General features: G+C 41.9%; 1 protein-coding gene across 1 annotated transcript in view; it reads left to right on the top strand.

Moving 5' to 3' along the window:
• The first annotated feature begins 5,161 nt into the window (after positions 1-5,161).
• KATNAL2 (katanin catalytic subunit A1 like 2) overlaps positions 5,162-24,243 on the top strand; it is a 35,665-nt gene continuing 16,583 nt past the window's right edge. The window contains exons 1-9 of the mRNA XM_021686343.1: positions 5,162-5,328; positions 6,660-6,702; positions 9,749-9,866; positions 10,996-11,094; positions 13,144-13,242; positions 13,451-13,528; positions 17,002-17,100; positions 19,171-19,234; positions 19,431-19,549. Of these exons, the coding sequence (XP_021542018.1) occupies positions 5,256-5,328; positions 6,660-6,702; positions 9,749-9,866; positions 10,996-11,094; positions 13,144-13,242; positions 13,451-13,528; positions 17,002-17,100; positions 19,171-19,234; positions 19,431-19,549 (792 nt within the window). The 5' untranslated portion in view covers positions 5,162-5,255. The remainder of the gene's footprint in view (positions 5,329-6,659; positions 6,703-9,748; positions 9,867-10,995; positions 11,095-13,143; positions 13,243-13,450; positions 13,529-17,001; positions 17,101-19,170; positions 19,235-19,430; positions 19,550-24,243) is intronic.

The raw sequence follows: 24,243 nt of genomic DNA, 5'->3' as shown, positions 1-24,243 counted from the left end.
TGAATCAAAACCCCAAGCGTGAACTTGAGAATTTGTATATTTAGAAGCATAGCCTATCACTTTTATTACTGCTTATTTAACAGGTGGTTATATTTTTATTTTGCAAACTTGCTTTGGACTGAGTTTTGTGATGACTGTCATCTTTATTATGAGCATAATTTGGAACTAACCTGGATTTCATGAAGCGCTTCTCCTCCTAATACACTAGATGGCACCAGAGGCAAGGCAAATCAAATTCCCCCAAAAAAGGCGGGGGAGGGAGGGTAGGTTTTGACTACCAAAGTCAAAGTTATTAAATATGGTAAATTCAAAAGGTTTCAGTCTTTATAAGAATCGTTGTGTCAACATCTTCAGAAAGATGAGCAAACACTGCCAGTGTTAAACATCTTAATATCAGGATAGTCTTTCATTTTGTATAGCAGCTTTCAAACTGTGACTGTGACCAACTGTAAGATATCTTAGATTGGGACCCAACACATACACACATGCTAAAGCAACCGAAGTTCCACAGAGCAATCCTAAGCTTTCTTCCCTGTCACGAATTCTGAGACAATTCTCTTGCATTGAAGGGAAGCCTTGGGGGCATCGGCGGGGGGGGGGGGAGAGGGGAAATGACACATTATCTGATGTATTTGATGGTGAGGAAAGTGATGAGGGGCCTTTAGAGGTGTGTTGGTGTTTCAAAATGAGCAATAGGTATACAGAAAAGTAACCAAGCTAAAAAAAATGAGGCAATTGTTCATTCCAAGAAAAATAATGTACAGAAATGGAAAAGTACTTTCTGGTTCAGCAGTGAACATTGTTTACATGGTTACAATAATAGAACGACCGAATACTGGTATCACTGTAAGGGGAGGGGAGGGTGAAAAGTTGGATGGCAGCTTAGTTCTCATCTACCTTAACAGGATGTGACTAGTGAATGCCTAATATTCACGTATCATGGAACACTGATATATTTAGAAACGTGGAGGTAAATATCAGAAGAAACAGCTAAAGTACCTAAGGTTGTTGCGTCTAGGGAGTGGGTGGGGGTGGGGTAGAGGAGTGGGGTAGAGACTATTGTTTTTCTTTAAAAATGTATAGTGCTATTATTCAGCCTTAAAAAAGGAAAAAAGATTGGACACATACTACAACATGGATGAACCTTGATGACATTGTGCCGAGTGAAATTAGCTAGACACCGAAGGTCAAATACTGAATGAGTCCACTTCCATGAGGGACCTAGTAGAGGCCAATTCAGAGAGATGGGAAGTAAAATGGGGGTCGCCAGGGCTTGGGGGGTGGGGGGAGGGCATTATTGCTTAATGAATACAGAGTTTTAGTTGGGAGAGAGAAAAAAGCTCTGAGGACGGATGGTGGTGGTGGTGGCACAAGAGTATAAATGTGCTTAATGCCACTCAACTATACATATAAACCGCTGAAATGCTACATTTTATCTCATGTACGTTTCAGCACGCCAAAAAAGCAATGTAAGAAGAAAAATAATTTATGGTGCTGTTTGAATTTTAAATAGCTGTCCGCCCACTTTAATTTCAGTACATTAATTTTTAGAAAGCTTTGGATGAATGAAAAGTTTTCGTATGTGTCATGAGCGTGAGTGTTTGCACATAGATTTTATGATACGATTTGGGCCACTCAGGGGCCTTTTTTGCTTTTATCCAGTTCTTACCTGTATTCTTCTTAAAGATGTTAGGTAAGCTATTCTCAAGTCAGGGAGGTATTACTGAAAGTAGGTAATTTATGAATACATTTCAGGGGCATCTGAGATACCAGGTAACTAAATGTAGCACATGAACACTGAATAAATGTACAGATGCATCCAGTTTGAATAAGGACATTATTACGCAGGAATTTCCCTTTTCTGGCCTCTGTTACTCTCAGTGGATATTCTGGATGTTTGGCTGTGTAGTCACCTGCTGAATGGCTTACTGGAATTCGTCACCACATCTGTTTTGGGACTAGGTGGGACTCTCGAGTGAAGCGAAGATGTCGTAGCAGGTGAATACCTGTGATGTCAGAGCTGATTTCTAGCTCATGAGTTTCTCTTTACCATCGCTTTCCTTAACCTGGCCCAAATAGGAGTGTATATATCCGCTTCTTTGCAGTTAGGAGCAATAAAATGCCAATTAGCTTGGCCGTAAGAAGTTGACTAGCAAAGCGCAATTCTAATTTAAATCACCGTACCTTCAGTTTACAATTGAGAAGACAGCTCTAAGAAGAAGACAATGGAAAATAACTTTATATATCCTTAGAGACGTCAAACTGCCTTCCAGCCTTTAAGTCATGCTTCTTGGTTTTGACAGGTTACATTTCCCTTCAACAGTTTATTGCTATAAAAAGAGTGTTCTATCTCATTGTCATCCCATTTAAATTTTCCTTTTTGTTCACAGTGTGAGATGAGGACAGAAGCACGACGAAAAAATCTTCTTGTTTTGATTTTGCATTACTTAACACAAGAAGGGTATGTTACATTACAAATATTTACAGAGATGATTCCTCTCTTTCTCTGACCCCCACTTTTCCAGATACACACTTACCAAAATAGTTCATAGAATTTATTTTTTAGAGCAGTTTTCTATTTATAGAAAAACTGAGCAGAAAGTATAGAGACCTCCCATCTATTGGGAATCCCCCCGCCCCAGCCAGTCTCCCCTATTATTAACATCTTACATTGGCATGGAACACTTGTCACAACTGGAGAACCAATCTTGATACGTTCTTGTTAGCTGACATCCATAGTTTCCATCAGGGTTTACTCTTGGGCTGTATAATTCCGTGAGCTTTGACAAATGCATAATGTATCCAGCGTTGTAGTATCATATCCAATAGCTTCGCCCTAAAAATCCCTTGTGCTCTGCCTATCCCTGCCCCCATGTTCAGCAACCCAGACACATACTTTTATTGCCTCATTTACATAGATATTATTCCCATTACGCATTTGAAAACTTTAACAAAGCTACCCAGGTCCTGAGATACCTTCCCTTTCCCGTTCGGGTTTCAGGCCTATCAAATGAGATTCCTGGGGTCCCACTGCTGGGTATCTACACAGAAATAATGCTCTTATTCCTCAATTCTCCTTCCCTCAAAATAAAGGTATCGCATTTACCTGATGACCTGTGCTTGACTCTCTTTTCTGGGTAATGCCATCGATAACTGGCAGGGGAGGAAATTGTGAAGCATTTGAATTTGGCCACCTACCTGATTCAGAAGCGTGCAAGCCCTTACAATGAAGGCTGCCAGTGTTCTGGGTTTTGTGAGGAAGAGAGCTCATCCACTATTTACTTTCAAGTTTCTTTTCTTTCCAAGTTTCAGCCAGGAAGAAAATATTCGGGTTTCAGGCTTAGGGCTTGAACTTTCAAGTTAAAGCAGCAGGTCTCAACTGGGGTGATTTTACCCCTTGGAGGACATTTGGCAATGTCAGGAGATGTTTCTGACTGTTACAATGGCACCTAGTGGGGAGAGGGCAGGGATGCTGCTAAACATCCTTCAGTTCACGGGACAGCAACCCACAACAGAGTTATCCAGCCCCAAATATCAACCGTGCCAAGACACTGTATCAGGAGGAACTCTGAAAACAAAAAGACAAACAAAGAAAAGTCAGCATAGTTTATCCCTTCTCCTACAGGGCTTACTGTGTATTTACAAAGCATGCATTTCCCCTTTCTGCCCCAAGATGGCCCCTTGCATCTCGAATTAATGAAAATTCTACTAGAGTTGATCATTTTCCTGAGACCCGCTGGTTAAAGTACTTATGAGTGGATCCTCAAGATGAAAAGTAAACTGTCAGAAAAGTAGACCTACCTTTAACAAAATACTAAGAATTTATCCTCACAAAGAGGATAAATTATAGTGGATTGGAATAAACAAAAAGCTTTGTAGAGAAGGTGATGTGAGCTGGTCTTGAAAGATGTATAGAATACGGATAGACAGACATGATGGACGAGGATATTCTAGGCAGGCGCGGAGAGAAAAAAAGGAAAGAGAAGAAAGAAAGAAAGAAAGAGAAGAAAGAAAGAAAGAAAGAGAAAGAAAGAAAGGGCACGACCTAAGTGGAACAATTAGGTAAACAGAAAGACCAGAGGTTGACTATCAATTGACACTTACAATGTCTTTAAAATTAGCAAGGTCACTGGAAATAATCATGGCAACCTCCTTTAAGAAAGTTCAAGTTTCCAACTGCCCTGAATCTGGGGCAGGGAAGAGAGCATAATAAAGTTTTCTCCTACTTTCCCAGATTAGAATCAAACAGCAAGAACTCTGTCCTGCAGCAGGAATTCTTAATCTGAGGTCCTTGGATGAAATTGTATGCTAACTTGTGCATATTTGCACACTTTTCAGGAGAGAGTCGTTGGTTTCAATAAGAAGTCAAGAGTTAAGATTAAGACCTGCAAAGTCTTTCCACTTTCAGAGGATTGTGAGACAAAGCATTTGTTTTTATTGCTAAGACCACTTAAGTTGGACAGCCCTCCAACTGAACAGGTTAAAAATCTTTCCCTGGGGAAGATGGTGCTTACACCCACAGTCAGCTGCTAGGGTCATGTGTGACTGAAGAAAAAACTACCAGAAGTAATACATCCAAGCCGATGATGTCTTCTTATACCTCATTTCCCTCAGTGATATTGATCAACATAGATTTGGAATTTCCTTCAGAACTCATGACCTACCCTTTTCAGCTGCAGCAAAATCATGGTGAATCTTGCTTGCCTCTTGCGGTTGAATTTGGGTTTATCAATTGCCCGATGTTATCTAAAACGATTGCTGGTGAATAAAGAGGTAATCAAGTTGGGCAAATCTTTAAGCTAAAAATGAGTAAAGGTAAAGCACAAGACATTTTCTTAGTTGATTTACTTATTTGACTTTTAAGCACTTCCAAAAACATTTTGAACCATGATGACATCAGTAGAGTAAGTACGTAGCTTCCCGAGGCAACTGTTTTGAAAAACACTATGTGCATATCCTCACAGTATGTGGGGCTCCTTACTCTATAGGCAAACCTCATGTATTCTAACTGTTATCTAATGTACTACTTAATATGAGCTTACTATTTGTATTGAACATCTTTAGACTTGTCATGCCTCTTTGCCGTTATTCATTTTACCCAGAGTTAATTCTTTTTTTCTTCCGTTTTTTTTTTTTTTTCTTTCCTTCGTGAAATGGCCAGATATATTGATGCAGCCAATGCTTTGGAGCAAGAAACTAAACTGGGGTTACGACGCTTTGAAGTTTGTGACAACATTGATCTTGAAACTATTTTGATGGAATATGAGAGCTATTATTTTGTGAAATTTCAGAAATACCCCAAAATTGTCAAAAAGGCACCAGACACAGGTACATGGCTATTTTCTAGAAATAAGGTTTTCTCTCATCTTTAAGATTAGTGTTTCTTCCTCATTGTATTCCCAGATAGATGCTACCGCCAGCCTCTACTGAAAGAATAGACTGGAAAGACTGTGTAGCCTCTATTAGGTCCTGTACAGACAATGTAAACGTGATTGTCTGGGCAGTGATGTCCCTATAGCCATGTTGGTATTTGTTCAAGGAATGTATGTTTTAGGACAAGGAAAGCAAGACCCCAGTGTATCACAGTTATTTTTTAGAAGACCAACATTACTTTCATTTCTTTAGAGATGGAAAGAGCTGTCGGAAGAGGATAAATGACAGAAGACTTTTTGTTGTTGTTGTTAGGAAGACCTATTATCTATCTTGAAAATAACATGAAAATGAGTATTGGTGAAGCTAATAGCTCATGTATAGATAATGAAATGCTTTTGAAAGCCATCAATCCAGATAATGATCAATATAATGCAAAGACCCAGTATAGGTTAGCAGTCAAGGAGGCTGGCTGGAGGAAAGGTCTAAAGTGAAGGCCCTATGTTTTGTAGTAACACTGACTTAGACGTCTGTAAGTGGGGGAAGTAATTATAAACCAAGGGAGATCATTGTCCTGTTTACAAGGCACTTGTTAAGCCACAGACTTTAACATTTCATGTGGGGACCCGGAAACCAAGAGGAATGTCAATTAAAAATAGCTGGGGCGAATCTCCTAGCTGGAAGGGATATTTTATCTGAGCTCCTTTCCAATGCAACGTTCAGAGCTCCAAGTCCTTGGCTGGTTGTTGGATCTGGGTTTTGGCAGAGAAAGCACTGACGCCTAACCACTGGGCCACCAGGACTATCACTGACACGATCTAATTTCTAGATTGCTGGTTCTGATCTAACTTGGAACCATAGTCTCCTGGGATATTGGACACAATGTGTTTATTTTAAGGTAAACTGGCAGAGTACTGATAAATGTTCATGCAATCGCCCTGGTGTCCCAGAGATCACAAAGCAAAATGGCAAGTTGATGAAAACTTGAAATGGTTCCTGTCACCTGGCCCACACTGACGCCACCACCAGGTTCATGGTTTCCAACACGTTTCATAGCTGAGGGCTTTGGGGTCCTCCTCTGTGTGGAAATGCTCGGGAAACACGGGCTTCTTTCTCTTTGCTGGTAGTTTCACTTCTTTCTACATGAGAATAGCTTAAAGCTCGTGGATTCCACAAGGCTGTAGCACAAATTTTAAGAACAATGTGAAAGGACAAACATACCTGACAAATCACTTTCTCTTAAAAAATTAAATTCTTTCCCTTTCCTCCCAATATTTGTTTTGCCACAGCGGAAAATAATTTACCACCAAGAAGTGGAGGGAAGACCAGAAGGTAAAATGAATGGTAATTCATCTTGACCAACCCAACTCTAGGAGTTTGTGGGATCCCTTTCCTGAAGATTCTCCATCTCAACTCCATGTTTGTCTACCAGGAATTGCAGACTATGATCATGTGACCTTGGTGGGCCCAACCATGGGTTTTCCTCATGTTACAGATGTCCAGGATATGGGTCACTGTCTGTTGGTTCTCCTGGTTTTATCACAAATAACTGCATTCACTGGTGCCCTTTCGAGGCTCTGTGCTATGAAGAGTACAGACCTTAGAGATGAAAAGGTCCAGGTTCAATTCCTGGCTCTGCTACTCACCAGCTTGGAGCAAGTTTCTGACACAAAGTGAGGTCCCCACATGTAGGGAGCACCCACACATGCTTCATGATAATATTCTTAATAATGCTCTACCTGAGGCTAACTTTGCTTTGTGCTATTCTTTGGGAACAGTTTTATTGTTTTGACTAAAGTGTTATCCTTTTATTTATAGTTTCCATACAGCTAGTCAGACTCTGACAATGAATGATAACTACTTTTGAACAGAAACAGTGAGGAGCATTTTAAGAGGCCAGCTTCGGCATGCATTTGGATTCTGATTATTTTTCAGCCGCATGCTCATACCTGGAACTTCCCCAGCATTCTCTACCTGGCAGAATGTTCCATGAGTGAATGTCTTCTGAGCACTTTGCTTCTCTTTAGGGATGGAGCTTGGCAGCTTGGGTGTCTTCAGCTCCTCTCTGAGTAAATGTTTGTACGTGGCAAGCATAGAGGTCAGACAGCAAATGGTTGGAGTTAAGAAGGATAATTAGGAAATTAATGAACAGTGTTTGTTTATAATATTATAATTGAAGATAGCTATTGAAATGAGAGGTTGTGTCATGAGACTTGCTATTAACAAATGAAAGTACCTTCTCCTAATTTGGGCATCTCACACCAGAGAGCAAGCTCCCAGGTTACAGATTTGCAGATGACCCAGTGGAGGAATGGTTATTTAATGTGATGGATAACAGAATTAGGATGCCAAAAAATCTTGACAATTTGGAAGATGGGCTCGAAATAACAAGATGAAATTTAACAAAATAAGGTGTAAGCTTTAACTAAAGATTAAGACAAATAGCTCCCTCATTACAAAATCAGAGACCCAGAAATTTGAGTTAACAACAGATGCAGTGGGAACTCAACAACGTGATGTGATTGCCAATGTGGGTCTCGGGCCACAATGATAGAAATACAGTATCCACAAAATAGGAGGTGACTCTATTGTGGTCAGAAGACAGTGGACAAAGGAAAAATGACGAGGATGAGGATGAATCTGGGAGCCAGGTAACCTTAAAAATGATTGGAGCAGCTGGTGATGTTTAGCTTGAAGAATGGAAGACTTGGGGAGGAGGTGCCCCTAGAACAACATGGTACCAGACTTCACTCTTTAAAGAAGGCTGAGCTTTCTTTGTAGAATTCCATAGGGCATACCTGGGAGTGGCAACTAGAGTTACAGCGGGGTGAATTTGGTTCCATATTGGGAAGAATTTTACAATCATTAGAGCTGATGGGAAATGAATTGTACTGCTTTGCACTTTAAGCACTTGTCTTTGATAGTGTTAAGGCAAATCTGTGAATCACTCTCCTCTAAAGGGAAATCAAAGAGGGGAAGCAGACTCCCAGTTCCCTGCCAGCTCCGCAATGATGTTAGGCAAGTTTAACTATATATATATGACCTCACTTCATTTAAATCAATGCTATTCATAAGAGTTTGCACTTGTAAAATGTTTGGTATTCATTTCATAGATATTTCATTTTTGTGCCAGCAAAAGGCCTGAGGGACAGGCATTTTTATTCCTAATTTACAGGTGAAAAACAAATGCTGTCTACCTCTTATGACACTCACTCCAGTGGGTCAACACTGGGGTCACTGTGTATGGACATTGGTGGTGTTATTGGTGTGGGTGGTCTTGCTGGCCACACACCTATGTGTTTATATTAGACACAAACAACTTTTTCTTTCCCACAAAGAAATGGAGAAATAGCTGCTCTCTGAGACCCAGTAGAACATGGGAGAAATGCTTCCAGTGAAACTCTCGCAAACACATCTCACATGTAAGGACAAAGGAACTGAGAAAACCAAACAGCTTCTGATGTGGGAGTTCATGCTGTGCCCCTCAAGCAGTCCTGCTTCTCTCTAATGTTATCTCCTATCTAACAATATTCCAATCCTGAATTTTTAGGTCTCATGGACAGGACCTTGTGAACAAATTTATTTTACTTTTGCACTGATGTATATAACATATATAACATATATATGCAGTCAAACACATATATACACATATATATGCAGTCAAACACATATATACACATATATATGCAGTCAAACACATATATACTCTTGTAAGTGCCACCACCCCAGCAACCCCCCAGCAGGCTCCCTTCGCAGCCAATACTCCCCATGGCCACCAGAGGTAGCCACTATCTGACTTCCAGCCCATCAATTTCTTTTGCTTTAAGTGAACAATATTTGGTGAACATTTGTTTTGCAAATATGAAGATCTGTGACAAAAGAGATGAGGTAAGGTTTGCTTCCCTTCCACAAGTCCCCTCTAGGTACACCCAGCACACTGGATCAAAACCACTGGCAAATCCCTAGGCTTTCTCCTTCATCCCCACAACCTGTCGCCTGGTCTGCATACTGTTCTTTAAGGAAGATGAGAAGAAACGTTGGAGAAATGCTCGCAAAGCCATGTGTTCTTGAGAATACAAAGCTATGTGCAGAAGGGCTGGAGACAGGTGGCATGAGGGAAAATGAAGAGGAGGTCAGGGGCCTCCGAGGGGAGGTGGATCCTCTAGCCTAGTCTTGGAGGAACCCAAGGGGTAGACTGGATCAAGTCAGAGCCAAGATGGATGGGGTGGGAGGGCAGTGAAGATGGAAGGGCCCAACTGTGGTACGTCTGCCTATCTTTCTAGAACTCTTTCTTTAAAATGTGCGACACAAGTTGTTTAGTTACCTCAAATTAAGTGGTTAGAATAATTCCCTCCAAGGTCTTTGTTCCCTCCCCTAGGGTGATGAGCGACAGTTGTCAAAATCTTCCCAAGATCAGTCAGCAGAGGCCACGGTCCAGAACCACAGTGGGGAAGTCAGGGGATGTCAAATCCCTCCATAAGGAGCATCCTAAACAGGTCTGGACAGCTTTGCTTGGCATTGGTAAAATTGCAGGTGGCTGAGAAATAGCTCCAAGAAAAAAGTCACATTTATTTATTTAAGGACAATGTTTTTAAAATGCTGTGTGATTTTGTTAAATTGTAGATTTTCTTCTGGATTAAAACCACAGGCAAATCTCTAGTCTTCCTAATGTTTTTTAATTTGAGTGGGAGGTCTCCTTCCTCCCCCTAGCCTTTCCTCTGGTCAGAGTGCTGGGTGACAGGCTTTGAGGGGTTAGCCCTGGGCCCAGTCAAAGCAGGGGGCCTGGTTGCTACAATGCTCAGTCATCCCATTTGTGGTAACTGTAGGTGGCAAGCCTTCCTGTCCCAAAGCACATCCCCGGGCTCCTTAGATTAGGCCAGGGATAGTCTCAGGAATGACTGGGTTTCTCCAAAGCACACATGGTTGGTCCCCACTCCGGACCTCCACACTGGACAATCTTGGGGATAGGGTGGACAGCAAGAGGAGAGAGCCCAGCAGGTGGGTGAGATCAATGGCTCCTGACTCAGGGGATCCATACCTAGAACCTCCCTGGGTTGGGACAAACATACCAGGTTTCAGAGGAAAGAGAACCAATTGAGATTGGGAAAAGGAATGGGAAGACTGGATGTCAGAGATGCCCAGTGGGAGAGAAAGGAGTAATCATGAAACTCAATTGTCAGAAGGAATCTCGCACTCTCAAAGAGGTTGTATACCTCTGGCCAGTGTAGTCTGACTCAGGTGGAAGGGAGGTGAAGGTGGGGCAAGAGAATTCCACAGGTGGCTGGTTGACTACTGACTCTGCTCCATCTCCAAACTCAGCCACTCCCAGCATCAAACACCTCTGGTCACAGGAGAAAAGCCAGAGTGGGTTTGGGCTGAGGCACCGTGGTTTCCTCCACTGGAAAAGCTCCTTGGAGCCCATGGCTTCCAGCAACAGCTCTTCCCACATGGCGCAGGCAGCCAGCGAACTCATCTTGTTGGGACTGCACAGAAGTGGCACATGGGGTTCCCATCTACTGAACTGATATCCAGCGTGTGATTTGGGACGATGGAATTGGCAGTTTCTACCGGGCTCTGGAACTTGCTTTCCATGGCTGACTTCCCACTGGCTTCCTCTTTCTTCAGGAGGCTGTCACTAATTCTCACGCGGAGAGTGCTGACTTTGGCTTGAGTGTATCAGGAATCAACAAAGGCAGTGGAGAAGAAAACGTCCGCCCACAAAAAGTAAGTGGAATTCATGAACCTAGCACCAAAAGGAGAAATCCCTTTTCTTTCTAAAAATGAAAATTAAAAAATGTTACTGTTGTCAAATAGAAAAGCTAATATAGAATGGTCAGAGCCTGGCTATGAGGTGGGCTGAGAAGAACACTGGGTGAGGATTAGAGCCCTGCGGTTCTGGTCTGAATCTCCTTTCTGGATGAATGGTCTTGAAGGAACTCCCCATCTCTAAGAAGCTCAGTCTCCCTATTTGTAAACTCAGGGGTTTGGAAGAGATGGCTTTTAACGTCACTGTCGGCTTAAACATCCTGTGATTGAAACGGTAAATGCTGGTGTTCTGCGTTATTGAAGGCGTTACGGCGGTGTACTCATCCTTCTCCTCCTCCCTGCCTGTGGTGGTTGACCAGTGGGGGCACCTTGTCTCCCTGGGGCTGTGGCTCTAGGCTTAACTGTCATTTCACGTGAACCATGAAACCTCAGTTCAAATAGGGTGGATCTTGTCCCTAATAGATATCTCTACCCCTTTCATAATGAACCTCGTGTCTTGATTCATAAATAAGAGCTGCTCAAATAGAAAAGACTGATTGGGTAGATGTAGGCAAAAAGCAGGTTAACACATGTCCTTTGGAGATGCGAAGAAGCAGTATCAACATCAACAGGTTTCTCTTGATTATAACTTCAGGGGCTGTATTTCTTGTAAGAGCCACCTCTCTTTCTTTGGGCAAGTTCTCAGACTACGGGACTTCAGATTTACCTCCGGCCGGCTCTTCTTGGGTAAACGAGACTCTGGCTGTGTGTGCTTGGAGGGGAAGCTGGGAGCCTCTCCCTGGAAATGAAGGGAGCTCTCATTGGCCTTAACTGGCTCCTTGGGAGGGCCTCAATTATACAGGTGATCGCTGGAGATGATGCATTCAGATCAGTGCCTCCCTCGGAGAAATACTTCCCAGTTCACCTCTGCCAATTTCATTGTGTTTTCAGCCACTTTGGCCTAGTAATTTTGTGGCCCTAGTTTCTCCCGTGAACATCTCACGCTGATATGAATAGTTGTCTCTGATCAGGTCACAAGGAAGGGACTATTTAACTCAGCACTTAACCTTTGAAGGAGTCTGGTTATAAGTTCTCTTTCCAGCAGAAGTGTCCTCAGGGTTAAAATGTAGATGGTTTTCTTCCTAGCACTACCAATGTTCGTAAACCGAACAAGGGTATATGGCCAGGGGCCCATCTCCAAAATGGGTCTATCAATGCCATGTTAGGGCCCCTAGCTTCGGGGTTCCTGAGCCCCCCTACAAATTTAGTAGGCATGGTGTTCTTAAAGGCACTAGTCAGATTGCCTAGGTTCAAAACCCTGCTCAGACTTTCCCAGCTGTGTGACCTTGGGAAAGTTGTTCAATCTTGCCAAGCCTCATTTCTCTTATCTAGAAAATGGAAATAATCAGTGTGTGCTTTAAATATCATGGGCGGAGAGTGTTAGCACAGTGCCCGGCATATAACATGCACTCAGTAAGTGCTGGCGACTGCTGACATTATTCGTTTTCTGCACGCACCCTTCCTTTTTCCTTCTGCCTGTGGGGAAGTCAACGGGGAGCTGGGAGGAGTATGGGAGACAGATATCTGGGTTTGAATCCTGGCCTTAAGCCACTTGTTAGATGGGACTCTACTGAGTGGAGAACGTACATGATAGTAAGCGGGAGCTATCGTTACTCTTACGCCAACGAGTTCTTCCTGTGTGGGGGATGTTTCCCAGGACCAGACAACGTAGGGGAGGCAGACCTGTAAGCAAGCAGAGGGCGTGGTGTCAGAAAAATGCTTGTGAATTTTCATTCAAACCAACTTCATTCTGAAGAGTTTATTTGCAACTTAATTTTTTTTTTCTAGAGTGCCCAACTTGAAGAAATCGTCTCGTTTATGATTAGTGCAGGTTCTTTTTAAAGCCTCACATTACGTTTGCCCTACATACCAGGATACATAAATGTGACTTGATTGACTGAAGCTGAGCAATTAGGGATAGTCTTCCCCCATGTTTTAATGGTGGAAATAACCATTACTCCCTTTCAGGGCCAAATCATTGACTTCCGAGGGCTGCTAACAGATGCCATCAAAGGAGCAACCAGCGAACTTGGCCTGAACAGCTTTGACTGTAACCCCGACCCCTCAGTAAGTGGCTAAGATGTGACATTCATCTTGCAAACTACTAACATCTAGACGAACTTCAGAAATATAATTTTGAGTCCAGAGAAACCTTGAGATCAAATCGAAGGTCACAGCAATCTGCCACCACTTATGTCACCGAGATCCACGCCCCGTTTTGCTTTCTAAATTATGAGCAATATTGTAACGTAAAGCTTTCTGTTCCTATCGTCAGGAACGATTGTTGAAACCTCTGAGTGCATTTATTGGCATGAATAGTGAGATGCGAGAATTGGCAGCTGTGGTGAGCCGGGTAAGATCTGATATTCAATTCACAAATTTACGGAGGTGGATTGGGGCTCCTGGAACATTGTGGGCTGCTTCTTTTATTAATAACAATAAATATGATCATTTATTTATAAAGTGCCCCCACTTGCAAAGGCACTCATATTGTTTAGAGGCACAATAATGCATGATAAATAAATTATAGAATCATAAAATTACAATACAAAAAGCCCACCATCTCACTACAGAGGCCAAGAAAACCAAAAGGGAAAAAGACTTAGAAGGGAAGGGACAGGTGAAAGGTTTTAGAGCAGAGCCAAGAGTTAAGGAAAGAAAGCCTCTTAGAGAAGGAAAGAGCATGCCTGTGTCTTGTTTAAACAGTCAAAGTCTAGAAACAGAGATGTTGGGAGTATGATGACTTCATAATTGGAAATTTCCATGAAAAACAAGATTAGCAGGAAAGAGCTTATCATCTGGACTACTGATTTTTAAGCTTACCCTCCAGAATTTATTTAATTTCTTCTTTTTTTAGAAAATTTAAATTCAATTAGCCAACATATAGTACATCATTACTTTTAGATGTAGAGTTCAGCAATTCATCAGTTGCATATAACACCCAGTGCTCATCACATCACGCGCTCTCCTTACTGCCCGTCACCATTATCCCATCCCCCCACCCACCTCCCTACCCTCCAGAATTTAAAAACAGTGAAGTGTCATGGTTAAGACTGGAATCAGCTCTGGGATCAGTTGAGCTGGATTTGATTTCTACATCCTTCTCTTTCTAGCCATGTGACTTTGAGCAAGTTCCTTGGAAACAGAATAGATTCCTGAGTTATAGGGTACTTATCTGATATCCAGCAATCTCATATTTAATGAAAGACTGAAACCCAAGCAGACTCAGAGAGATGTTTAATATGCTCCAAAAAATGCACAGATATTCTGCAGTAATTAAGGGTTCCCTAGCTCTGGCTGTTCAGTTCAGCCGCTGTTACTGCCCCTATTAGGTATCAAGCATGTGCTGGGGGCTAGAAACACAAAGATGAACGAATCAGACACAGTCCTTGCCTATAAAAGTCTTTCATCCCATGGGTAAGGTGCACTTGGAGAACATAAAGGAGGGGTATTTTGTGCCAAAGGGTAGGGAAAGCATTAGGAAAGAAGATACACAAGAAACAGGCACACGAAAATGCACAAGAGGAAGGGTGGAGGGTTCTGGACCAAACAACATACCTGGAAATTATACAGCTTTGAGCTGAATGAGCCACAAGGAGTGGTGGGGAAGGGGGCTGCAGAGAGAGGCCAAGTAAGGAGCACAGTGAGCACTAGCCCAGGGCTGGAAGTGGCCTGTAGGACATGGGAAATCTGAAAGGTGTCCATTGGGAGAATGGGATACTCAAATGTGCTTTTAGTCTGTCCTAATGACAATGTGGTGGCTGGATATCAAAGAAATGGAGATGAGGAGACCAGCTCCCAAGTTATTACTAGTGAGAGAGGATGAGGTCTGAGCCAGGCTGTGGTAATTAGGATGCAAAGGAGAGCAGAGAAAAAAAAATTTTAATGCCCTTAAAAATCAATAGTCTCGTTACTGTTTCTGCAAAAAGACAACATGACTAGTGATGACAGAGTTACAGAGTAGAAGTGGCCTGAAATGATTCCACCCAGCATCTTTTCTACAATACCATGGGAAGTAGTCATCCAGTCTCTGCTTGAATGCTTACAGTGATGGGGAGATCACCACCTCATGACTGATAACTTTTGTTGCTATAAGGAGGAACTTCCTATTGGGAAATTAAACACTGCTCTGTGGAACTCAATGTCAGCTCTAGACGAGGGCAAGAAATACTGCTCTGATCTATGGATGCTTTGAATTCCAGGGTAGATGAATCCCCACTCTGTGCCAAGCTTTTCCTAAGAAAGTGTGGTAATAAGTATGTGAGTGGGTGGTGGGCTATCCTGCAGATCCACAATCTAAATACGGGGCGTTCTCCCAAGATTTTGGAAGACGGAGTCCTTTCTCTGTCGCTGTATCAGTGGATCATGCCTATGACGCACCACCAAAATCACTCGTATGAATATTTTCACTAATAAAAGTGGTCAGTCATGGTGGAGGGGTTGTGGGAGGATGGGGGACAGGGATGGGGATATAACATCTCACCAGCATTGAAAAAACATATTTTTAAAAAAATTTTTTAAATTTTATTTATTCATTTTATTTTTAAAGATTTTATTTATTTATTTGACAGAGAGAGAGACAGCGGGAGAGGGAACACAAACAGGGGGAGTGGGAGAGGGAGAAGCAGGCTTCCTGCTGAGCAGGAAAAGAGAAAGCCACCCGATGTGGGGCTCCATCCCAGGACCCTGGGATCAAGACCTGCGCCGAAGGCAGACGCTTAACGACTGAGCCACCCAGGCGCTCCCAAAAACATATTTTTATATTTTGAACGATGTGTATGTATTATTTAAAAATTAGATAAATATAGGGGAACCTGGGTGGCTTAATCAGCTAAGTGTCCAACTCTCGGTTTTGGCTCAGGTCATGATCTCAGGGTCATGAGATTGAGCCCTGCGGTGAGCTCCGCACTCAGCCGGGAGTCTGCTTGAAGATTCTCTCTCTCTGCCCCTCCTTCCATTCAGGTGCACACACACTCTCTCTCAAATAAACAAATAGATCTTTAAAAAAATTAAATGACTATAAAAATAGTTACCAGATTGTTCTGTAGTCACTCAGAATGACTTTTAAAAGGAAGCTTTTTCTGATGTAACACTAGATACTCAGTATGCTTGGAACTGCCCCTACTGAGAAAGGCCCTGAGCGGCTGTTCTGAGGCGTCCTGTGGAATTGAAGTGTGGAAACTGTGAATTAGTTATCAGTAAAAGCTACCTTAATTGATTGCCCCAGATGGCTGCTACAGGCCTCCACTAGGAGAGGGCAAACCGCGCTTTTGCTTGCTTGTTAGCTTCCTTGAATTCTGTAGAAGCAATTGCTCCTGATGGAAAGTAGGGAGAGATCACTAGGGAAAAAGAGAAATTGGTTTCAGAGGAGCATTATCTCTTTTAGGCCACAAATTAAGAAAGCGTTTGCGAGATCAAGGAGCAAGCGAGGCCAGGCCCTGGCTGGGAACTCTGTTTTGCAGTAAAAGCCAATGTAATTTGAAGGCATATTCTGTAGCTTCTTTGATTACAGTCATAAATCAGCATGGTTTGCTATTGACTGAAGACAGGTATAGTCCATCGTTAGGAGATTTTGTTTCCTCTTAAAAGTACCATATTATCTCATCAATCTCTTCTTCAGGGAAAATCACGGAATATGTTCATGGCATCCATTTGGTGAACTAGCCCATAATTACAATGCGTATATATACATATATCTAATATGGGGAGTTTTTATCACCAGCACTTTATGTCCTATTGTAAGTCAAGTGGTCTGCTGCTCCTGTGTTTATTACAGCTGTGGAGGAAAACATTAGTTTTAACAAAATGATCAAATGTGCATTGCAGGACATTTATCTCCATAATCCAAACATAAAGTGGAATGACATTATTGGACTCGATGCAGCCAAGCAGTTAGTCAAAGAAGCTGTTGTGTACCCTATCAGGGTAAGGATGGGAAGCCTCTTGGGGGTTGTTCCTGTTCATTATCCATTGGACAAACTGTATGTCATGCACCCATCAGGAAGAGAAGGGCAGGCTGTTCTGTCATCGAGTTAACTTTTTGCCTTTGTCACAATATTTGGTTAAACACCGGAGTGCCAAGGCCCTGTCGATTGCAGGCAATTTGAAATCATGTTACATATTGGTTCAAGGCAGGTCTGTTCAAGTGATCATTTAAGATCTAAGACTCTAATGTAGATGATTTGTCAGTTACTATAGATTGGTTCAAATTAGCCTGCCTCCCTAAAAATATACTTATTATAGTAGAAAGGCCTCCTCTAAGAGAGGGCCTCTCACTTTATTTCTATAGATCTTACCCCCCCCCCCAATACCCCCATCATCTGAGGTTCTGCTTTTGACTTTTTGTGAAGACTAGACAGCCCCTTCCAGGGCACTGGCCAGTAAAGCCATCATGTTATGCTTACTGCTTTTTCCTGACAAGTCTCTGTGCAGAGCGTTTCATGAAACAGGAAGGAAAATAGGAAAACCAGACGTTCCATGTCGGGTTTATGACTGTGGTGACGAGAAGGTCTGTGTACCACATAGCTTTGGCTGTGTAACAGACCACCCCAAAACGTTGTGCCTTAAAACAACAATCACTTATTTGTGTGCAGTTGTGGCGGTAGGCAGTCTGGGCTAGGCTCAGTGGGGCCAGCTCATCTCTTTTCCACCTGGTACTGGCTGGGCTTACTCACATGTCTGGGGCACCAGCCAGCCTGGCTGGGAAAGCTGCGATAGACGGGACAACTGAGACTTGTCCACGTGCCTCTCATCCTCCAGCAGGCAGGCCCAGTCTTGTTCCTGTGGCGACACACACTGCCCAGACAGAAGTGAGAAAGGGCAGGTCTCAATCCAACAGCATTTTTCATGTCTCCTCTTATAGTCCTTATATTTTCAAGTCTCTTCTTATATTTGCTAATGTCTCAGTGGCCAAGATCACAAGGCCAAGTCCAGATTCAAGTGGTGGAGAAATATACTCTACTGAGAGGCAGAAATATACTCTGCCCCTCGGTGGAAGGAGCTGCAGATAATTTGTGACCATTTTCTGTGACCTCTCAAAGTCAAGATAACACATTGATTGTACTGAATAGTCTATTGATTCTTACCACTGAGCCCACGCAGCCCCTGATTTTTGGTTGCTTCTATTCTAATGAGACAAAAATCAATAAATTTGGATGGTTTCCCCCACTTTCTTCCTGTGTTCAGACATGGGGGTAAGGAATATACTGGCATTCAGAATTAGTAGAAGTTTATTCACCCTTTCCTCTAAGCAGCTCTACAGTACAAGTCTCCTGGGAAAGGACAGACCATCTCATTGAAACTCTGGATATGTTAACTCCGTGGTGTTATAAGCTTTGTATGTTATGGCATCAGCATCAGCAAGAAACCAGTAGCTGGTTACAATTTTACTATTGTTTTTCCTTCTCCCGTGTTCTCCATCAACTCTCCCTACCCTCCAGACTGTCTGAATTTGAACTAATGAGAGAGAATCACTGAAGTCCACGCATGCCCTGTTTGGAGTCCTTGTCTCATAATGCATCCAGCACTGAATGTTCCCAACTTCTAAATCAGGCTTTGCCATAGCTTTGTGCTTTATTAATATACACCTTTGTTGTTGGTTTTAGTGTTTATCTTAAAGGGTATTCCTGGTTCACAACATTCAAAAGATTGCCCTGTACATAGAACTCCGGGGGAAATGATGTTATGTATGTAGGAAATAACTACCGGAGCGGGAAAGTACCTGGATATGCCTTTCTTTTCCTTAAAAAAAAACAAAAAAACAAAAAACTGCTCTTTTAAAAAGCCACAAAAATTAAGCCAGGCATGGCTATTAAGTGGGAAAGTAAAACTGGGGTAAATAATGATGTAAACAGAAGCAGCCAGCCTTAAGAAAAGGAAGACTTGACTCTCTGAGTTGTGCCGTGTTTCACTCCAGCTTCCTTCATTCGTCTGTGCTAACCGTGTGCAGGCTGATGTAGTGATGCCAAACCTCATCTTTGTTCCTTGTTTCCACAGTACCCACAGCTGTTTACAGGAATCCTTTCTCCCTGGAAAGGACTGCTGCTGTATGGCCCTCCAGGTAAAGGAATCTTTCTGTTTTGGTCTTGATATCAAGTGTGTGCCGAGGATGAGTTGCCCTATCTGTCCTCATCTGGGCCGGAGGCTGATGAGCGCTGGGTAACCACCTCCTTTTTCACTTGTGAGACTGACTTCTATCTGCGAGCAGAGGGATGGAGCTCAGGTGTCACTCATGTTTTATCCCCATGTGTCTCTAGGTACAGGAAAGACTTTACTAGCCAAAGCTGTGGCCACGGAATGCAAAACCACCTTCTTTAACATTTCTGCATCTACCATTGTCAGCAAATGGAGAGGGGATTCCGAAAAACTTGTTCGGGTAGGAATTCTTGATTTTGCCTTTTTTAGAATAAGCTCCAGGAGAATACGATGGTACAAAATGATGTTAGAGCTTATTTGTTTTTAAGTGATTTATATGTTAGAATTTACCCTGGATTTTGATTACCGAAAGCCCAGGAGATGGGTTGACTATTATATGTGGATATTAATCCTGTCCCCATCAGCAAAACATGATCTCCTTTCCTTCAGGAATGTGACCAACAGTCCTTTTTTGATTCCTGTAGCTTAGGAACAGAAGCTGGGACAAAGGTTGTTTATGAAGTGGAATATTTTTTTCTTCATTCAAGAAGCATTTATTATTAAGCATGTGCAGTATATTCAGTTAACATTTATTGAGAAGCTACTACCATATGCTAGTCCCTACACTAGATACTCTCAGAAAGAATCAAGAAATTGAAAACAATTATTTTTTCAGATGCCCTGAGCAACTTTCCTCCACAGTGCCCCATAGCTTTACAGTTTTTTCTGCTCCTTAGGAGAGAAATATAAAATATATTTTATGTAAAATATAATATGAAATTTTACGTTATAAAATTTTACTATACTTTCCAGTCACCTTAAGAGAACATCTGTTTATGATTTACACCTCAGTGTAAGGTGGGCCCTTCTCAGAAGTCCTGTTAAATAGTTGAATTCTGTAGAATGACTGGTAAGAAATCAATACTAAGTCAATGTAAATACCATGTATTTTCTGAAAAGAAATTACTCTAAAACATTAGGCTTAAGTTACATTCCCTTGGATGACTCATTCTCAAAATATTATGGCTTACTTGGAAGTCAATATTTTTATAGGATTGATTTACTTAAAATGACCTATTATTTATTACTTTGATACTTTTCTCAAGTTACTTCGAATGTGTAAGTTTTTATAAATTCTTATCACCCCTTCAAGATTGTAATTTGTGGAAACCCATGTTGACATCTGTTTCTTTGTTTTTTGAGTCTACCTTAGTATCAGGTCTAAAGGTGGGGTTGGATCTTACCTGTTCCTAAATTTGTGGGTTCTTTTTTTTTTCTTGAAGATTGTATTTATTTATTTGAGAGAGAGAGAGTGAGAGAGAGAGCACATAAGAGGGGGGAGGGTCAGAGGGAGAAGCAGACTCCCCGCTGAGCAGGGAGCCCAATGCGGGACTCGATCCCAGGACTCGAGGATCATGACCTGAGCCGAAGGCAGTCGCTTAACCAACTGAGCCACCGAGGTGCCCCAAATTTGTGGGTTCTATGTGATACTAGTTAGTTTGATTTCAGTTAGCTAAAATCCAACTAACTATAAAATCTTCATCAGCCTGAAGACTTTTTTTAACATTCCATTTCTATGTGCTGAGGAACAATAAAACTTTTACGAGATGCCCCCAGAATCCGTTTAGATTCATCTCCTGTCACGAAAAGTGGTGTTTACAACTGTGAGCACAAAACACTGCAAGATGCTCAAAGAAAGACTACATTATATTCCCTGGACAGGACTTCCCTAAACAGAAGAATAAATTCAAATATTTTATGAATATTCTTTTTTCTCAAAGATTTTATTCATTTATTTCAGAGAAAGAGAGCACATGCACATGTGCAAGTATGAGCAGTGGGAAAGGCAGAGTGAGAAGCAGACTCCCCACTGAGCAGGGAGCCTAATGCAGGACTCTGTCCCAGGATCCTGGGATCATGACCTGAGCCGAAGGCAGATGCTCAACCGACTGAGCCACCCAGGTGCCCCTTTTATGAATATTCTCAATGAATATTGAAACTACTAAAAGAATTGTCTTGTTTAATGTTGGATAGCCAGAAAAGTCATTTAACAAGGACTCTCCATTCTGTGTGAACATTTTATTTAACTAAAGTTTTCCTTTGCTTCAGTATTATTTTGTTAGAATTCTAAGGGTGAGGAAATGATTCCTCCCCCAATTTCTCCCCTTCCTTTCCCAAATATTTTAAAAAAATAACTAGCGTTGGGGTGCCTGGGTGGCTCAGTCAGTTAAGTGGCCGACTCTTGATCTCGGCTCAGGTCATAATCTCGGCTCAGGTCATGATCTCAGGGTCCTGGGATCAAGCCCCACATCAGGCTCTACTCTCAGCAGGGAGTCTGCTTGAGGATTCTCTCTCTCCCTCTCCCCTTCCTCCCGCTCACACTCCCTCTCTTTCTCTCTCTAAAATAAATAAACAAATCTTTTTTTTTTTTAAAGATTTTATTTATTTATTTGACAGAGAGAGGCACAGCGAGAGAGGGAACACAAGCAGGGGGAGTGGGAGAGGGAGGAGCAGGCTTCCCGCTGAGCAGGGAGCCCAATGTGGGGCTCGATCCCAGGACCCTGAGATCATGACCTGAGCCGAAGGCAGACGCTTAACGACTGAGCCACCCAGGCACCCCGATAAACAAATCTTAAAAAAAAAACAAAACCTAGTACTTTTGGAAAAAAAAAAAAAGATACAAAAGGGAATATAGACCCTTGAGCCCTCTCCCTACTACAGTTTGCTAGAGCAGCCTTTCAGGACATTTATCTATATCTATACTAATATCAGCAACTTCCATCTATATCTCCCTTCCTTATTAAATACAAGTCGGAACATATGACACATAACCTTGTATACCTTTTGGTTTTTTTCCACACTCAACAATAAAACTTGGCTGTTGTTCCACACTATTATAGACAGAACAGTTCTTTTATAAGTCTGCAAGGCATTTCATTGCCTGAGTATACCAAAATGTAATTAACCTGTCTTTTCTTAGTGGACATTTAGGTTGTTTCTAGTCTCTTGCTATCATGAACAAAGCTACAGTAAACAATCTTACTATATACGTGTCCTTGCATACATAGTCGTGTAGGACAATTTCTTTGAAGTAGAGTTGCTAGGTCAGAGAGAATGAAAAATCACTGATTGCCAAATTACCTGACAACAGCGTTGCACCAGCTTACACACCCATCAATGACATGCACTGCTCGTTTGCTTCCCCAACCCTGGCCAACACTTGCAGTACTTAAATTTAAAAATCTTTGCCAATCTGATAGTGAAAGTAATATTTCAGTGCTCAAATATGCATTTATTTAATTCTGAATGAACTTGAGCATCTTTTTATAGGTTTAGAAGATATTTGTATTTTCTTTTTTTCTGCGAAATGCATTTTTGGTTTTGGATATTTAAAAAAATAATTCAACAGGAAAATAGATAACCTCTGCTAACTTTAAAGGATCTCATCTTCTATCCTTTCAGAAATTATTTTCTGAGCTCTTGGAAAGATCCTTACCTGGAAAATCTTGGTCATGCTGTCAAGATCTTTACTATGAAGTTTTCAGATAAAGAGAGCCCTTCAGGACCTTCCTCTAAATTAGAGACACTTTCCTACCATTTGTTTCTCTTTCTATTCCAATTAAAGAGTTATTTATAGGGAACCCTTGGGTTATGTTCCTCCCTCCCCTCCTAATGTTCTTGCCTCCTAGGAATTGATGCTATTGAATAGTTGAGTGGTCTCTTTAGCAAATGCACACACCTGTTGGTGCTTACATCTTTCAACACCCTCCCCCTGTCCCCCAACCAGATGATTTAACTTCCTCCAAATACTTTTGAAAATTTTAGACTAATGCTTCCAGAGCACTTACCCGGAATTCTATATATTCTCTGGCACTGGAAAGAGCAGTGGCGTGGTCATTATGGAGACATAGGCTCCAGATGTGGTTCTCCTTCCAACTGGATGTTTGGTCTTGTAGAGCCTCTTGGTCTCTCTGCACCTTAGGGAGCACCTTAAAAACATGTGTGGTTCTATTAAAGAGTTCTGATATTCCACTTTTCATTGGAAAGATTGCTGCTGTTGTAATCATCCTTAATATCAGTTATATTTGGGCTTTTTTTTGTGATAAGGAAAACAAGCTACTGGCTTCTAATGAGAGGGTCTCTATTGTGTCTAAAAGGCATTTGTGATGTGTGTCCCAGCATTGATACTGTTCTCTCAGTTCATTAGGCTGAGCCAGTTGTCTCGGCTGAATGAAATAGGATTCTGTGAAGGGAAAATACTTGAGGATGAGCATGGATGTACCATACGTGCACGCAGTGGTGAAGGTGAGGAATTTCCCACTCAGTGACAGGGAGACCTATAAGGGATAACCTGCCACTACTCATGAAAACCGCAATCTGGCCTTTTCTGGGCTCTTCTCCTCTTATTTGTTCTGTGATGCTTTGCTAGTGCTAAGTGACATGGAGAATAAATCCCCTATGTCTATTAAAGAACCTCCATTCTTTTCTAAATCTCTACTGCTTTCTCCGATCAACCAGTGAAGAATTATATATGGTGCTCAAGAGATCAGTTTCAAGGTTAAAAAAAAGAAAGGTTTAGTTTTTTATACTCTTTTCATCACCACCACATCTCCCTTTAGAGCTCTTTATTTTGTTTTTATATGTCTGTTCTTTTGCTGGCTGCTTTCCTGTTCTTGTTCAGTCTATAATATTTTATTTTGGAATGAAACATTTTATTCAATTGGGAATTGCCTTCGAGTACCTGAGCCTACCAAACAACAATGCTTGGAGTGGAATGGGGGCCCCAAGGAGTAATATGGGGAGTAGAAAGGGGCAAAATTCTTCAGCCTTGTTACCCATGACTGGAACTGTATCCTCTCCCTACAATCCTTCCTTCTAAGAATAACCTTCATGGTCCCTAAAGGTTAAGGGAAAATCATCAAATGAGTTTAAACA

This window comes from Neomonachus schauinslandi, chromosome 14 (assembly GCF_002201575.2).
Source record: "Neomonachus schauinslandi chromosome 14, ASM220157v2, whole genome shotgun sequence".
Classification (NCBI taxonomy): domain Eukaryota; kingdom Metazoa; phylum Chordata; class Mammalia; order Carnivora; family Phocidae; genus Neomonachus; species Neomonachus schauinslandi.
Note: the sequence above shows the minus strand (reverse complement) of the source record. Positions and strands in the feature narration are given on the sequence as shown.